Source organism: Ixodes scapularis, unplaced genomic scaffold (genome assembly GCF_016920785.2).
Source record: "Ixodes scapularis isolate PalLabHiFi unplaced genomic scaffold, ASM1692078v2 PGA_scaffold8__174_contigs__length_109621045, whole genome shotgun sequence".
In the NCBI taxonomy this organism is placed as follows: domain Eukaryota; kingdom Metazoa; phylum Arthropoda; class Arachnida; order Ixodida; family Ixodidae; genus Ixodes; species Ixodes scapularis.
In genome coordinates, this window is record NW_024609883.1 from 31,214,226 (window position 1) to 31,232,474 (window position 18,249).

Sequence of the window (18,249 nt, forward strand, 5' to 3'; positions counted from 1 at the left end):
AGTACCGGTACTACTCTCAGCGCCTCAGACATTGGGTAAACTGTGTGCAAGAATAGAAAGGGGAGATTTGAGGGTGGTATATGTAAGAAGAAGCATGGAACTAAATATGTGGAGTGCAAGGAGGGGGTGGTGTATAGAATACCTTTAACGTGTGAGAGGGTTTACATAGGACAAACCGGAAGGTGCATCAACGACATACTAAGGGAACACGCACTGGCAGTAAGATCTTCGCCCTCGGGTAATCTTGCGATACATTGCAACCGATGCGATTGTGTACCAAAGCTTCAGGAAACTTATCCTGAGCAGGAATCGTAACAAAATGACAAGGGAAATTTCGGAGGCGTTTTCCATAAGGAAGTGCGACAGCGACACGTGCATCAGCGCCCCATCGATAGCATTGTACGATTCGGAGGTGGCGTATCTTCAGTCCTTTGTTAGCCCAAGCTAGAAAGATTATATGTAGATTATTGAAAAATATTTTTACATGACGTGGATGCATGGTTGGTGACAATGCATACATGTTTCTTCTTTGGTTTCATTCACATTAAACCTCAGTTGCAAGTGCGCTCTACTGTGTGTGTGTCTTCTTTTACTGGCCCTCGTTTTTTAGCGCTTTTAATCCTGAAATGAGAGGAGACAGCAAAATAATGCTATCAATCAATCAAACATCTCCGAGAAGTGGGGTCAGGGACGCAAAAATAATACTTCAAGTTATCTCAATGGTGGACGTAGAAATAGTCGCTACTTTACAAATATATGTACTGCTGAAGAAGCTGGTACATGGTCCGTGCGGGAATACAATCCCAACCTGCTTTTTGGAATTACATTCGGAGCCAAAAGGTGGGAGGAAGCAACCGGGTATCTGACCGAGTTTTGCCCCACCAAACAACAGCTAGGCCAAGATTTTGTTGCAAAGCGGCTGGCAGCCGTCAGTCAAAACAAACGACGCACCCCTTGGAAAATTTCCTCTCCCCTTTCTCCAAGGTCGTCGTTTGTAAAGGGCCAACACGTTTCCGACAGCTGCCGAGAAGGCATGGCTGTCCCCTGTGTGTATCCCCATTTGTAGTCAATCAATCTCCACCAAGCCAAGTCGTAAAAGTGTAGCATTATTGTCCACAGCCATTCCGGCGACGGCGCAGCGGCGGAGTTGGCCGCGGCAGACACCTTTTCTGCCGTGGGTCGCTTTCCCAACCGACGGCAGACGGCAACTTTGGCGGCCGGGATACGGATTGCCGCGACAACGGCAACACTTGCGTTCGCCACTCTTTTCTGTTGGAACTTATACTGCCAATCACCGGGATTGCACAACGCAGCGGCACTTCACGTCGGTTCCTGAAATGTCATTGGTTGCCGCTTCGGGAGCAGATTCGATGCGCAGGCGGGATAAGATGCCAAACGCACGTAGACGAAGATGGGTTCCAGGTACCAGACAATGGCTAGCGGATGCCACTACATTTGAGTATCCTCTGGAACGGGGGTTTTTCAAGCTTCATGATCTCGACAATGTTGCACTAAAGCGACGCAAGAGCCTACGCACCTCGTAAATAATAATGCGCACAGTAGGAAGAGTGTCACATTATTACGAATCACCAGGAGGTCGAGAGCCGTACATTCTCCGACCAAAGGTCGACGTCACTGGCCCTCACCGTTGAGCAGGGACTGGGGGCCCGCGAGCTCCTCCCGAGGGTCCTGGGGCTCCGCAAACGAGTATGCCGCCGGACGCTCTGTGCGGGGCCTCTTTGCAGACTGGTCCGGCGGAGCGGACGCCTCCTCCCGTGGCCAGAGGTTGTCCGCTTCCTCCTCGGTCACCAGGGGCGTATTCCACGACGTCAGCCATGACGGCAGCAGCAGCTCCTTCACGGTCTGCACCAAAGTCTGAAACACCGGGCACCGTTTAGTCGCAGTAACGATGCTAGTACGTTGTACACTGGGTTCTCCCGAGAAATCTTAATGCGAAACCTTCTTTGGCTGGGTGCTCGGCATTTCGTGAAGCCTGATTAGGGCAGCCGCGAAGCTCCATGCTGATCGGTTAAAGGGGCCCTGCAAGGACTTTTTAACTGTTTTTTTTTAATTTGCACCAAACCTGAGTGCACCGAACGTAGTAATTTAATGAAACTTTTCTTTTCTCGAAATTCGCTTTATTTTAAAAGCAATGGGCAAATTAAAGGGGTACGGAAACAAAAATTGAAATATTCATATTTTGTTCGGAAATGAGCCAAGCACGACGGATAATAGCCGTAAATGATAATCGCACATTTGTATCTTGAACGACTGGTTATATTTTTCGTTCCAAATGGTGCACTCAAGCAAGCGCTCGAAGAGAAGCGAATATAGAGCGTGATGCGTCATGGGATATCTGGCGCAAACAAAAACACAAAGAAAAGATTCCCCGCTTTCGTAACATAGCAAGGCTGGCGTGGTTTGAGCTTGTCAGCGTTGTTGTGGTGTCCATATCGTCAACACTTTACAACCAAGCCGTTCGATGTACCCGTGGGGTGACGAGCGTGTGGCTGGCCCAAGGAGCACGTAGTTTCCACAGCACTGTCAGCTTAGGGTTGAACGGGGTGGGGAAAGCAACTTTTGTTCGAGTTTTGAGCGACGGGCTAACCTTCTAGGGGGAGGATTGCTGTATCCGGGTGCACAAACAACAGTCCGAGAAATGCTCGGTTCAATGCGCGATTTCCGAGTTGAGGAGGAAAGCTAAGAACAGTGATGTGATTGGCCTAAGCCATTTCGGCGCACGTTTCGGAGCAACGAAAACAGTGTTTTGGAGCAGCAAATGTGGCCTTTGGAGAAACCAAAACAGTGTTTTGTAGCAGCAAATGCGGCTTTTGGAACAGCCAAGAGAGTACTTTGGAGCAAAAAAAAAAGTGGATTTTGGAGCAGGTATTCTTAGGAAAATAAAAATAATTGTTTTAAGTGCTGTACAAATGAAGGGCACTATGTGTTGTGTTGTGTTTTGATGTCACGTGTTGCGACGGAACTCGCTACTTCTGTTTTTACTGCTCAGACATCCCAGAAGTGTACAGTGCTGTAGGCATTGCCAAGCAATTTCGAAAAACCGCTTGCCACCGTTTTACTGGTTCCCGACGTGCCAGATTTTTGTCAAAAGTAAGCAAACGTAAACGTAATTGAAACCGAAACTAAGCCCCTCAGCTCCGTCGCTAACTATCTCCAAAATTGTACACAAAATGGAACTTTTGAGAATGCGACAAAAACAATCCAGTGGAGCGTGCTTGCCAGGCCCACAAACAAGGTACAAGCTAAACACACAAAAAATAAGGAACCTGAGTGCATCGATGCAAGACATTAAGAGCCAGCCTTAAAAAGTTCTTCGAGCGCTTTGTGCAATGACCGAACTCGAGGCAAAGAAGCGCGCTGTGCGGATTCAGCGTGCAGACATTGCCTTCTTTGCTTTAGCTCACTTCTCTTCACTAACTTTCTTTCCCGGCAGATTTTTCACGTAACGAGGTCCCTCTCGAAAGAAGGCCCACCGAGAGGAATCTAGATAATCAATACTTTGACAGAGCTTTGAATTAAAGATGGATTTTTGTAGTAACGTATGATTTAATGAAGAACAGGAATGAACGTGTAGTGTTACTCAGTTGCATTTTAGAAAGTACCATATCTGCAGTGATGTGGGGACGGCAAAATTCGACGTCGCACGACCACGGTGACTGAAAGGCAGTGACCAAATATAGTTTCCCCACGGCCGTTTCTTCAGCTCACAAAGTAACTCCTGCCGCGCAAAAACGTGGTTTCGCTTCACAGCATGATGGCATAGCTGGTACCCGGCACGGAAGCGTCGGAGCGTCTGCACACATCCGCGTCTATCGTTGAAAATATTTTTAAAAAAAAGAGACGAGACCCACAAGACAAGAGCGCGAAACGCGAGACGACGGGAAAACCATGCAAGACCGGGTGGACAACTGATGCACGGTACTTTGTGTCAGGTGGCCGCTTGCGCCACATAACACACGCCTGCTCAACTACAGTACTCAGTTTAGTTTCGGTTTTGAAAAGCGACCTAAATTGGTCCTTTGGTGCAGGCTTGGCGCAGATTGCCTATATTGTGGCAAAATGTAGCAGGATGTAGCAGGGTTAGCCCCTTGGCGCAGTTTGGCGCAATTGGCGCAGCAATCACATCACTGTAAGAAGGAAAATGTTAAAATTTCAAAGTGTGGCGCTGCTCTGAACGTTCCCCAACGTTGCTAGATCACCTCCCAAATAGGCTCCGCATGCATCCACCAGGTGCACATTGAAAGATTGTTTATTTAGCTGTAAAATTAGTTTTCTTATGCCTTTCAACGAAAGACTGGTGTTTTTGAGGTTAGAGTGCAACATGCAACACATTCAAGCTAGAAAATGAGTGCTCGAATTTTGTTTCCCTACCCCTTTAAAATTACAAAAACAAGCAAAAAAATAACCTCCTTCATGACGTCTTTGGTTGCTTGAGTGGCCATGAACTAGAGGAGGGGTAGTGACCTCAGCGGGCGCTCAGGGCTGCCGCACTAAGTGTTGACGGCTCGAGAGGGCGCCACTAAACCATGTTCTGGATAGGCTGTATGCAGTGCGCAGCCAGAGTGGCTCTAATTACGTTTGCTGCACGATTAAACTTTACTTCGGCATGACACTTCCTTGGCCACATACGATAGCAAACACAAGGTAAAGATTAGTTCGGAGTGAGAGCCACTTCGCGCTAACATACCACAAAACAGCCAAACCGCAAGACAAAGCTGCTCGCCGAAGGCCTTCGGAACGCTCAGAGGCGGTCGGATCCTCGAATCCGTACGCCCGCAGCGCCGACGCATACATCCGGGACCTTTCCGTGTCGGCGCCTGATCCCACTACTCTTTTCTAGTGTGCGCCGCCTTCTCCACCACTTGGTGGCGGGTATGTCAACAAGTCATTTCTTGTTTCCATACTTTATAAACTGCATTTGTTTCTTTTCTCATCTAAAATACTGAACAAAAACTACTTTTATAAGTAACCGAAACGGTTTGCGCCACTTATATTTTGTATTTTGACTATAAAGAAGCTTTTAAAGACTGACCAGCAGTAAGCCCAGGACCAAAAACGTCACATATCACGCGCTTTCGGTACCACCGGTCGCTCCCATCGGTAGAGGAGGTTTCCGCGTCGTCCGGTTAAAACATGATGCACTGATATTTAGCTACTCTCTCTGTGCCCACTGGCTTGCCCGAACCCCAAGAGACGTGGAAACCGCAAAAAAGGTAGATGCTTAAATATGATTGCAGGGTCCCCTTAACGGGGAGGTCGAAAATAGGGAAGGGGAAATCATTGTAGTCCTAAAATAGTGATTCTTAATCGCAAGATGCATTCTTAAACATGATCAATCTATCCGTTCAATCACTGCAAACATTGCAGAAAAATTACTGTAAATTTGAAGCACAGTTTAAGAACTTTTTTATGAGTATACCCCAACATTGAAGAAAAATATGGCTGTACATCTTTAGGTTTGTGAAAAAGCTTTCTTATTTTCTTTTGCATTCTGATTTCTTTGCAATAGAGCATTACTTTTCTAGTGTTAGTTTCTTTCACATAGTTATTTACTTGCAATAGGACATTCTTTAACTAACCAAGTGAATGGTAGAAAAACTAAAAACTCAACATTCCGATTTGCTCAGGGGACCACTGCTTTGTGCTTGCATTCACCCAGATATAAATCTTTCTTGCTTGATGATTCCTTCTTAAAATACAAAACAAATGCACATAGCAACAAGCGCTAAATGAAATAGTTTTGTGAATACTTTTGCGGAAAAGGTTCGATTTTGATTATTATAGTAAAACTGGGCTGATTTAAATCACAATCTAAATCCTCATGATTTTTACTCTCTACACTGGTTTTTAACAACTGTATAAAACATTGGGGTGAAATAAATATATTATACTTTAACACCAATGCAGTTGGTGCCATGATTTACAGCTTAAGCTCGAAGCATGAGCACAAAAGCTATACGATTCTAAAACAAGTAGAAATAGTACCACATTTTTAGTCAAAAAATGAACTACGGGTTAGTATTTATTACGCAGAAAGCTGAAATATGTTTCTAATAAAGTGCATGAGGCGATTGCTGCGTGAATTGCGCCAAACAGCGTCAAAGTGCTTTCCCCACTGCATTTTACTAAAATGTTAGGAGTTTGCACAAACATTGCACTACAAATTTTTTTGGCTCTTTAAATGTATATAGGCCCTTTCCACGCATGCAGCGCCACATTTAGACTTGCGCGAGAAAGGAAAAAACTAAATATAGGGTGCCCGCATGCCAAACCAACAAAAGCTGACTGGCACAACCCAGCGAAGGACTGAATTTGGACCACTTGGGGGGCTTTCTCAGGTGTTCTAAGAAAATGGTAAGCTTGTTTCAAGACAGTTGGGTCCTTCCTACAATAGATGATTTCAGAAACGCTATTACCACTCATTACCACTCGTGAGTACCGCAAAGAATTATAGGAATTTCGAGAATGCTCCTAGCCACAACAGGCTAGGGACCTACAATCCAGTCATAATTTGCTTCACCTTACGATGAACTGCAGTGGACCCCATGCGCCATCGGAACCACTTCGATGCTGTACGAGCGTCAAGTGCCTTTTGGGAGAAGCGCAGTGATGCTAGGGCGCCGAGGTCATGCAATACCCTCACTACACTAAGTTGCCGAGGTCTATCATAATATGAAACAGGGTATAGGTGCTACAAAACTCTGGCGCCGCTGTCACCAGGGGCGGATTTTGAGGGAAGGGGCTTCAAACTGCTCAAAGGTAAGTTACTCTTTTTCGAAGAAAAGGACACACGTTTAAAGGTGGACCTAGCATCTTGCCCCCCTAAACAGTCGGGCAGCAATGCACCAGAATGAGCGGCCCTCGGAGCACTCGCTGCGACGCATGTCTCGCATGTTCCCATGAGGTTGGTTGGCGGTTATAGTACGAAACAACAAGCACAAATGTTAATCGGGGGCTCTAGCGAAAACGACGCTCGGGGGAATCCGTGTCCCGATTCCCACGTCTCAGGAGCGTTGTTTTCGCTGCACAACCCAGGATTCAATCCCCACTTCTGCTTGTTTCAATCTGCCGAGCGTCTACTTGTGTTCTGTGGTGCAAAAACTTGTACTTTACAAGCTAGAGGTAATAAAATTACTCGTAATACTTTTTTTTTTCCAGTTTTGTATTTATTTGATTACATTTATAAAAAAAGCAATCGCGAGTGTAATCTGATTACTTTCGAAAGTACAAAAATTACTCGTAACCATTGCCATTTTCCATCCCAATTCTCGGCGCCCTTCGCCCGTACCAGTTTCCAACCAAGAAACCCCCGAACCCAATTTCCGAAAAGTGGACAGTTTGCCAAAATTATTAAGATTAGTTCACGATTCGGAGATCCTAATCTAATCACAGACAGTACAAAGACCCGTTTTCAAACCGGCTGAAAACTTGGTTGACTTTAAAACCTCAAGTAATCTGAGAAGAGACAGTTACTTTTTCAGATTAACTGCCAATTACTTTTCGTCTCGAGTAATCAAACTAATACTTCTAGGCAAAACTTTAGAGTAATTGTAATCAATCACTTTTGTCGAGTTAACGCGTACAAGACCAGTCGTGTATCGCTACTTCGTGATGCACATTTTAGACCCCGGGCTAGCGGTGGTACCGCACCGGTTAAATTTCTCGTCTACAGCGAGTCTCCGGACGGCCGCTGGGACCGACTAACCTCCCGCCATCTAAACAAACGACACGACAGACCAATCTTGCAGCCAGTTTCACTACACCACAACCGTGCATCGTGGGAATGCAGTTCTTAGTGCACGCACGGCAACCCACTGAGGGTCCTCGCGAGCTGCCTCGTGAACTGGCCCCCGCCTCCTACAAACTAGTTACGGCGGCATCAAGCATGCAGGGAATGCATAGCGAGATTGGTCCATCGCTAATGGAGCAAAAATATAGAAACGTGGACGGCAGCTGGAGTGCGCGTTGTGTCCGCGGGTTTTTTATTGTACGAAACTGGAAACCGTGCAGATTTGTTTGCACAGTCACTCTGTGCAAAATGCCATTTAGGATTGTGAGCCAACTTTACATGCTTGCATCGTGACTGAACTAGCTGGTCATGTCACGCCAGAAAAAGAAATGCTGGCTGACTCCTGGAAATCTTTATGACAGTGAACGATTTAGGAAGTAAGTTTGTTTATTCTTGTTTTTATTTCTTCCAAACTCAAACTGTGCATTTTTGATGCCTAAAGATTTGTCTTTAAAAATTGCTTTGGGTCCCGGCAACTTATTGTGAAGAAAAAATATGTCTCCGTTGAGTTTTGAGATTAAATCACCAACTACATTTAGTGGAAAATCTTGCGCACTTCATCTAGTGGGAAGAAAATCTCTTTGCAGATACGCCCACAAACCTGGCCCTGGCTGTAACTCACTTCTGGAAAGTTGACAAGATGCACTTAAAACAAAGCCAACCATGCTTATAACTTATGGCGTTTGAGCATTAGCTTGTAAGCAAAGTTTTTGCAGCCCTACGTAAACTTTGCACCTCTATTTGCTCAGCAGTTTTTGTAATACAGAACGTCCTCTGGCTGTCACAGTGGTAAGAATACCCAAGTGTTACCAAACAGGTGTGAAAGAGGTCCTGTACAGCTCAAACGAACACAGCATGGTTCTGGCAAGCGGCAGAAGTAGACAAGGACGCATAAAGACTCAATATTCCCAGGCTACCTCGTGCACACCGAAAGAGGACAAGCAGTACAAAAGCTTTGCACTGACATCACATGATCTATTTTGCACTACCACGGAAGAGGGAGGGGGAAGCTATTTCTAAAGGAATTTTGAGCAACGGCTTAACTTTCTACCGTAAAATACCGAGGGAGCGCCCACTGCACATTCACAAAAAACTGGATCAATCTAGACATGGGCGCTTAATGCGTAATTTGTGGAATTCCCAAGTTTGGAGCACGTTAATAGTGGGCACATCCACAGTATTTTACGGCATAATCTTCTAGAGAGAGAATAGCGACCTCTGGGACACACACAAGTCCCAATGAGAGCTGATGGGATGACGCTAGGTGCAAAGCATGTATTGGCAATCACCAGTTACCTCAATTCCGTTTTTGCAGACTGGCCCCGTTGCCCTAAGTTCACTACTATTTGCAGTGAACTGCTGGATGGAGACATTCTTGGCACTTAGGCTCTATGTTGATGTGGGGTGTCCTTTCGACGTAAGATTCTGTGTTGTCTGTCACAACTCACCAGTGTGCCACTCGGCCCCAATGCCCCTTACTAAACATCTATTGTGACCGGGAAGACAAGCGGTGAACGGATGCAGTCCTCCCATCCGTGTTTTAGTCACCGTTTATCCGGGGTGCATTCCGGACAGGTGGCGGGAAGTCTTAGAATAGCACTTGTCAGATTAATGTTCAGACCAAGTTTTTTTTTTGTTTCCTTTGAAGCAAGGCCCTCTCGCGTATAGCACTTGTTAGGCTCCTTCCAGAGAGCCACGATGGGTGGCGTGATCGTGAGACTCGGAAGCAGCAGCGACGAATAACCGAGCACAGCCGTCAAGCAGGCAGAGTGCGTCGTTCAAAGCCGCTCGCCGATCAACAACGCATGTGCGCTTGGTGACCACGTGCTTTTTCACTAGAGCACCTTGAGCCCGAAAACTCGGTCGCGAGGGTAGTGGGCGCTCACCAAGCAGTGACACGCTCGGGAGCGCCAATGACAACCCCGGGTTACAGCTCGGGTTTGAACTCCGACTACAGGCACGCTGCAACGTCCATCGTCCACGGAACCTGTGACTACAACCGCAGCATCGCGGCCCTAGCGACGTTTTATTAAATCGCACCCCAAGCCTCTAAAGAAGCAAGTACGGACGTCTTTTTCGAAGTAGCGAGGTAGCGATTGCCAGCGGCGAGCACGCGACTTTGAGACGGTCGAGCCCGGAACTACGCTTCAAAGACGAGCCAACGGGGGCCGCCGGAGGGTTTCTCGCTTAGAAAAAAAACGCGTTCTAACCGGATCTGCACGGCCGACCATCGCAGTAAGCCAAGAATACGGCCCGCGACGACGAGCATTGAATGGGAATACGCTTAGGCTTAGCCTTACCTTTCGCCTTTCATAGGGTTTCGACGAGTGCGCCTTTTCGCCCTGAAGACGCGACGGTAGTTTCCCTGCCATGCTGGGGGCTCTATTGGCGGTCGCTCGCGCGCCTTCACGTTCGACGCACGCTGGCGGCCGCAATTTTAGAAGACGGCATCCTTTCGACCCCCCGCAAACAATATTTTCTACCGATCCCCCACCGAACGTGCGCACAGCACAAACCACACCGCCGCACGACGACCGGTGCACATTGTTAAAGATGGCGAAACTGCATTTTGTTGTTACTTTTCAAATATGACTCCGCCGAGCCAATGAGAGCGCCGGAATGAGGCACGTGACAAAATAACGTCAGGAATACGTCAGGAATCAGGATGCATTCACGATGCATTTCAACGATCACGTACGTTTAATGATAAAAACACAATTACCAATGCTTGCACAAATATAAAAAAGTCGTATAAAATTTGAAATATTTATTATTTTTTATATAAACCTTGCAAAATGATGAAACCGATAAGTGTTGCGCCTTGAGGGAGTCGAACCTGGTCGAACCCGTCGAAACTTTAGAAGCGAAAGTATGCAGGCGAGCAAGTGAGAAAACATCATAGTCTGAAGAGGAATGAAATAATGGACAAGACGACACAAACTTAAGACGTCAGATTTGTCGTTAAAAATATTTTTGGAAAAATCGAACCTAGTCAGGTCCAACCTGCGGTAAATACGGCAGGTTCGGCTATGGTTCGCCAAATATCTGTGCTCGAATGGGTCGCCAGTTATTTCATAAAAGCTGTGCGTGTGCAGCAGACTATGACGAAGAGAGGACAGCACACAATCGAAAGCGCAAATAACGCCGTGTCCTTCCTTCGTTCTCGTCTTTGCCAGCTTTGCTAATAGCTTTGCTGCGCACGCAGCGCACGCACAAGTTTTATGAATGACCCAAGCAGCCACTCTCTTTAACTCCAGTTACTCTCACAATATCACGTGACAAAGGCAGATAGAAAAGCCGAAAAGCCTTGGCCCTGGCCTGGCCCGACTGATAGAAAAATTTAGACGTTGTCAAAAATTTAGACGTTGTCTGTCCCTTCTTTCTACTTCACGATTTTCTGTTTTTCAAACCACAGTCTCAGGTTTTCAATCATCATGAATAACTTACACCAGCTCACCTGCACTTTACCCGTTTTTTCAGAGAAACCAACGCTGACGTCAGTAGATTTTCGAACGCCAAGGAACAAAACCTTTACCCTTGAAAGGAATTGAGCGGATCGAGTCACTTTCGGAACATGTCCTAGATTCCGTCTGCACTAGTGATGGGACGAATCACCAGAGATTCGGATTCGAACAGATTCGGAAATTTCCGAACTTCCCGCGACGAATATTCGGCAGATTCGGAGATTCGTCAGGTTCGTCGCTAGTTGCAGACGGCGGCGTGGACACTTTCGTAAACCTCGCGAACGCGATCAGCTGTGTTTTTTTTTAGGTACTGTTACTGCATATAACCAGATTGCTCTTATTTACTTCAACGTATGGTATGTACTGTACTCTTACTCTAAACCCTGGCAGGCGCCCAGGTCCAGCTGAGCTGATAGGTGTGGTTGGCGTAGGCCTAACCAATGCAAAGTTTCGCGGTGATCGCTAAAGTAAAATGTAGCAAAATGCTGTGTGTTATACATAATGTGGCGCAACGCGCAATAAATATATTTATGCAAGGAAATGATTCGTCTCCTCTAGAGCTGCGTAAGACGCGAGAGCGATGAAAAGTGTTGCTCATCCCAACTTTCGACCGCGTACCGACACCGACGAAGAAAAACGTCGCACTGTCGTTTCTCGGCAGCAAGTTTTGTATACGTGAACTTTATTTGATGAAAAAGAAACAACACAGGGGTGTCCACCGCAACTTTATTGTTCAGAAACAAACACCAACTAATTCAGATACCGTATCATTAGACAGAAAGGTACAAATGCAGTACAGGAGAATAGTACAGCGCAAGGAGTTTTAGATTGTTTCCCGTGTTCCGATAACAATACCGGAGTGGACACACGTTGAAGATAATCGAATCGAACATACTTACTTGTGTGGGGTGTGCTACTACGACCGTAATTATGGGCACGAAATGTGTTTGAACCCGGTCGTGGTTTGAACCACGCACGTACGGCATCGATCTCTTCCGGGGGGGGGACTGCTTTGAATTTCGGACGAGCACGGTGGACGTCTTCGGTCTCTGGGAACCCCGGAGTACAAGAACGTGATCTTCGCGTAAACATCACCTCGCGCTCCGTCGACCCGCCGCTGCACCGGCTGCACGTCCGCCGAATCCCGCCGGGCTGGGGCGACCCAGAGGGGCGACCATGCCAAGCCTGACGAAATCCACGAGGAACTTATCGCGCTTGCGTTTCGCCGCAAGGGCAGCCGCGGTGGTCTCTGCCATGACCCCGCAGACAACGCCGCAGGTTCCTGGTGCCCAACAAACTCTCGTCAAACCGCCTGCCCCACAACCGACTGTCACTGAAGTGACTGAAGTTCGAACTGGCCGAACCAGGCCGAACCGCCGGGGCCGGGGCCGGGGCGATGAAAACATGCGCTTGTATTTCCACGAGCACCAAGCATGCCTATTTTGGTCGTAATCCGGAACCGAAACCACTTTTCCCGCGATGTCTGGTTACCGTTCTCAACAAACATCCGAAATATTATAAACAAAACGGAACGTTTTATTTATTACTATGATATTATATTACAACAATATTTTGTGCACTTTGTAGAATTTAGTGAATTTAATATCACGAAAAGTTGAAACACTCATCAACGTGATCTGGACACCATGGCAACGCTCCGAATTTTTCCGAACTTTTCCGAATCTCTCGAGATTCGGCTACTTTTCCGAATCTCTCCGAATCTTCAGATTCGGCTCCGAATCTCGATTCGGATAAAGATTCGTCCCATCACTAGTCTGCACTGTGGTCTGCGCCCAGGGCGGCCCAGGCGCCCAGGCAGCCCAAGTGGCCCAGGGGTTCTGAGCCGGAGACTTCCGAGAAGGTTCGGTATTCTTACACTGTCACGTTAGCAGATTGAGTCAAACAAAATTATAGTCATGTCGCCCACCGACGCCGGCAAGCGCCGCACGAGGGCAGAAAAGGCAACGTCTCAAGAGCTGAACAACCCTTGTCTCAAGGTGTGCTGGAGCAGGGCCGAAGCTGCCGCGTGAGAGCCTGTTGGGTTCCTCATCGGTTTTCTTTCAGGAGCAGAAACTGAGCCTCAAGTGTCTCGACGACAACGGCTACGACAAGGAAAAGTGCACCTTCTTCTTTGTCAACTACAATGTGTGCCAGAAGTTCTGGGTGAGCATGCGTCCCCTCAATCCGCCCTTGCTCGCGAACGTCACTGACTACAAAAGGCCCTTTGTGTATGGTTGCGTCTCGGCCGAGCGAGGGCTCATGCAGCCACCGGAAGTTCGATGCTTGCCCAAAAAGTGTGTCTGCTGGGCCTGGGCACCTTAGCAGCACAGAGTTTTGACCAATGGCAGTGATCATTTGGCCAGTGCAGACAGCGGCCACCCAGTGGCCTATGACTGGCCTTTCTCTGGCCATTGGCCATTGACCTAGCATTGACCGATGAATGGCCACTCTTTGGTCATTGGCCAAAAGGCCATTTTGGCCAATGCTTGGCCAAAATTCGTGCTGCTTGGGCTTCGTAGTGCAATCGGTCAATGTTTTGGTTCATGCTTTCTTGGGTCTTTGAGTGGGTTTTAATTATCTTATTTGGAATTAAATCCTGATAATAAGGCATTTCAACGTGGGACATATGCACGCTTGATCAACTAAAATCTCCAAATTTTCATATCCAATGGCTTCCTAGGAGATTTGCTGGGTCGATCTGCATGCATTGTTACATCACAACAAGCAGACTCTCTTGAGATGACAAGAAAAACTCCAGCGCCCTGAACGCTGTTCAAACGAGCACTAGGAAGAGTTGAAAAGCCCGTTAAGTGCTCACTTCAGGGACAAGCCGCTTACTTCCGGTGGTTCCATACCCATTTGCTCAATGCACCATCCAGCCCCCTAATGGTGGTCTGTCGTCTGTGCAAGGGTGAGACCAAGAATAGTAAATACCAATGGATTGCTCGTTCTTGCACAATTAAAGATCATCATCTGTCATACATTATCATTGTGAAATTTTCAGAGAGAGAGAAAGAAAACTGTCGGGCACATCTGGTACATCTTCGTCAAGTTGGCCTTTGATATGATGCCTGGAATGTGTCTTTGACTGCTGTGTTCTGGCTTCCTATCCCGCCCACGCATCAAAAGCGGCCCCGCATGTGTAACAAATGACGTCGTCGAAGCCGGCCTGTTATGTTGTCGAATGTCGCGATCCCAGTGGTTGGTGCCGGAAGGCCCGGGAAGAAGTACGAGCAAGTTAAAGTGTTGCTGCGGACTGTTTTTGTGGACTGCCACACCGGAGAGCAACCTGCAGCAGAACAGTCGTCTGCTACATCCACCACCATTTCTGTGGCATTGTCAGGATGGCGGCCAGCGACAATGTGAAACTTTTATAACAGCATCGGGTGAAAATTGAGGGACAAATTTTTAGGATGCGGTAAACACACCAGTTGAAGAGGCGTTCCAGGCACCTGCTTTGGCGAGTTTTCTTTTATCCGTTGGCTGGACCTTGTTCGACGTGCTTCTTAAAGGGCAACTCCGGCCAAAACTCAAAATGAAATAAATTACTGGTATCGATGTAGTGACACAAAATACGACCCCAGCCAAAATATCACGTCCGTCGGGCGCCGCATTCTCAACTAATGCCGATAATAAAAATGCGACCCGCCGCGAGCCGCTGCTCCTTAGCGGGCGGCCAGCGGGTTGCCGATCGGTAAAGCAACATTGGGCCATGACGTCCGTATCATTCTCTTTTTTTCTTCCGGTCCGGGCGTTGCGCGGAGTGCGCTTCTTTGAGCCGCTATCACCGCTACTTCGGCTTGTGATTGGCGTGTTTAGTCGTTTCTTTTATCTATAGCCCGTGTAGCTTCGGTATAGCCTTTTGTTTATTTGCTTGTGAGGACCCCAAGACTCGTTTTAGCGAGCAACTCGGTGCGCCCAAGACTGCCCAGCTGTTCCTCGAAAGATGCCGAGTGCAACTTGTAGCACTGTGGGCTGTTTAAACAACCCGCTGCGCAACACGGAGGTGCTTTTTCACAAGTTTCCAACGGACCGGAAATTGGAGAAGGTGTGGGTGAACGCTGTTCGACGAGTGGACTTTAGACTTCGGCTTTTACACGCGCGAGGAAAAAAGAACGAAAAAACAGACGTGTACAGTCCAGCACACGTGTGTTCGGGCGCCGCAGCCCACGCCGGAGAGCCTCAAAGCTTCGTGTCTGGGACTGACCAGCAGCGCGAAAGCGAGAGGGTCCCCCGTACTGTACGTCACTCACAGCACGGCGTAGAGCAACGCCGCTCCATCCACGGTGCCCCGGTGACAATTTAGGCCTAGCGACGAGTACGAAAGACCGCACACACGGCGACAGCCGCCGTATACGGCAGCGAACGAGTTCACTCGTTTTTCAGTCGCTAGCTTTTGGGCATACAAGCGACGAGTACGGCATAACGCACGCACGGCGGCGGCCGCCGAGTATGGCATCGCACGAGTTCACGGGGTTTTCAGTCACTAGCTTTTTGGGTATACGCACTAACTTTTGCTACATGGGCTGGATAACTACCACGTATACAGAATTAAAACAAAATCAGCTTACCTCCTATCTTTAGACGGCTAGCGCAACAGAGGTTGGTGCTGCACGGCCTGCGTACTCGTTGATCGAGAACGATCTTGACGTCACATTCACATAACAGCCGATTCCCAGTGTTGCCGGAGCCTCGAGCGGCTAGTTTCGGTTTTGTTGGCCGCGCCCCAAGTAAAACTTTGAAACGTCGATATCTTTAAAACTACGCACAATAAGGAGAAAAAAATTACACCTTGCAATTCAGAGACGCTGACTGCACTAAAAACAGTCATAATCCCAAAATCGAAAGTATGGACTGGAGTTGCCCTTTAAAATATTACCCCGAAACGTCAAATTTTCCTCCAGACATTGCACTAAAAAAATTGATTGGTTGCATACAACATACCTATGGGAACATTGACCAGATGCATTCGACATACCTCGAAGGAAGGGCCTGGATACATCTGAGGTGCTTGTAAAATCTAGACACCATGTAAGAAAATAAAACTATCGAAGCCACATTTTCAGGGAGTCATTAATGAGAGACTGACGGTGCTTGATAATACCGGGTCATAGTCAGGGGCAGATGCAGGAATTTCCTGAGGGGGGGGGGGGGGGGGGGGTTCAGGTGTTGACCAGCATACCATTTGTTTAGGAACCCCCTCTCCCTCATTTCAAGCCCTAAATTTTACACATGCAGAAATCAAGAGGGGGGTCAGGACATCCGGACCCCCCCTCTAAATTTGCCCCTGGTCATAGTCCCTTTCAATTTCTGGCAGTGTGATTTTTAGAAACTTTTGACACCACGATAAACAGTGTTCGCACATACTGGAGGACGGTGCCTCTGCGCTGAAGATGAGTGAAGTTGCTAACTGTCGGTTTTGGTTCGCAGCTGTCCATAATGAAGGAGCGAAAAAGCCTCGGCATCGAACCGGCTCTTCCCCCTCCCGAAGAGAGAGAAGGCATCAAGAAGGACCGACTGCGCAAAGCACAAAAAAGCTGATGCCATACCCGTAACCCCCCACTGTACTCTTGTGAATAGATGCCACACTTTTCAAGCTTCCAACTGTTGTTTTTAGTTTTCCTTTGGTGTGCTCGCTGGTTGTTGGCCTTCCAGCGTTCACAAGGAATGCTAGGCCAGCCATGTTTGTCTCGGCAGCTGCTGTTATAAAGATGGCTCCTCAGCACAAATGCATTGACGTGCAACTCTTTTGCTACCTTTATAAGTTTGCACTACCCCAAGGTGCGCATTCTTTATTAGAGGCGTATAGGGTGATTCCAAACGATATACAATGTGTCCCCAAAAAATATTTCGTTTTTTTCAACGCAAAGATTAACTATGCATCGTCGAATGCTCAGTCTCTGCCCAAATGTAATGCTAATCGGATCAGATTTCAGAACTAATCATTATCCAAAAGTTGGAAATATCTAAAACTTTAGTGCCATCCGATCCCTGCAGTTGACGCCATTGATTTCCATGTGCAGTAGAACCTGAGACATGCGGTTTAGAGAAGCTCATTTTAGCAAACGCCATTTTACCGGCCCGTTTATCAAATTCCTAAATTGAGAAGCCCCATTTAGAAAAAATAGCAATAAGCTTCCTTTTAGCGAAATCGGCCACCGCAAATCGGCATGTACTGATGGGTCAGGTGAGCTAACATTTTTGTAATGAGCCACCGCAAACTGCCGCCGCGACGCGGCGTATATGGGCGGATGGGTGAACCACTGATCTTTATGACAATTGCTGCAGAGCACTTCCCTACTTGATCGCTGCAGCGCAAGTGTAGCCACCAGATAGCCATCTTGCTCGTAGACAAATTGCAGTTTTGCTAGCGTTTCAGAGGCTGGCAGCAGCGTCTTGAAGACACGTTTTCTACTCGATCGTCTCCATTCGCCGAAGAAGATTTTATAGACCCCTTGTGTTGAGACTTGTTGTTGAGAACACGTGAAATTTTTTATGAAATCAGTGTCGCAGAAAAAAAGCACATCTCATCAAAAGCAAGTTTCGCCGATCTCGCGGTGGGATCAAAGCTTCCTTGGCACGTCCAAGTGCCGCTTAGTGGTTGGGAAGATTATTCCATTATGGCAAAGAGTGTGACTGGTTGAAAGCGTTGGTTGGCCCAAGGGTGCAAGGTATGCCGAGAGAGCATTCAAATTCTGGTTGAAAGTGCGGGTGGTGAAAATATTGTGGAAAAGTCTGTTATGAAATGTTTTTGGCGAGTATTGGAACTGGAGATGGGCAGCGAGTTTTGTTATGGGGTAAAGTGCAAATGGGTAACTTTTCAAAGGAAGTCGAAGTCTGAAATTTTGGGAGTTTACGTGCCGGATCAGCAGGTCATCTGGCACGCCCAGCAAAGGACCAAGGGTTAATTCAATTCAAGGAATTGAATTGCTGTTGAGGTCACGTGATGTCAATTTTCCCGCTAAATCTAGTGGA

The 18,249-nt window shown here is 47.4% G+C and overlaps 2 protein-coding genes across 2 annotated transcripts in view; one reads left to right on the top strand and one right to left on the bottom strand.

Annotated features, from left to right (window-relative positions):
• The window catches only part of LOC8031079 (nuclear pore complex protein Nup153), a 75,113-nt gene extending 64,751 nt beyond the window's left edge, over positions 1 to 10,362 (bottom strand). Inside the window, exons 1-2 of the mRNA XM_042286609.1 lie at positions 10,111 to 10,362; positions 1,647 to 1,875 (exon numbers count right to left, since the gene is read on the bottom strand). Coding sequence (XP_042142543.1) covers positions 1,647 to 1,875; positions 10,111 to 10,182 — 301 coding nt within the window. The 5' untranslated portion in view covers positions 10,183 to 10,362. The remainder of the gene's footprint in view (positions 1 to 1,646; positions 1,876 to 10,110) is intronic.
• Positions 10,363 to 13,053: 2,691 nt separating this feature from the next.
• Positions 13,054 to 16,875, top strand: LOC115310828 (coiled-coil-helix-coiled-coil-helix domain-containing protein 7). The gene is given in 4 exon segments (XM_029969294.4): positions 13,054 to 13,271; positions 13,339 to 13,437; positions 16,705 to 16,801; positions 16,804 to 16,875. Coding segments are annotated over 4 exon segments (303 nt in total). The 5' UTR covers positions 13,054 to 13,190; the 3' UTR covers positions 16,830 to 16,875.
• The last annotated feature ends 1,374 nt before the right edge of the window (positions 16,876 to 18,249 follow it).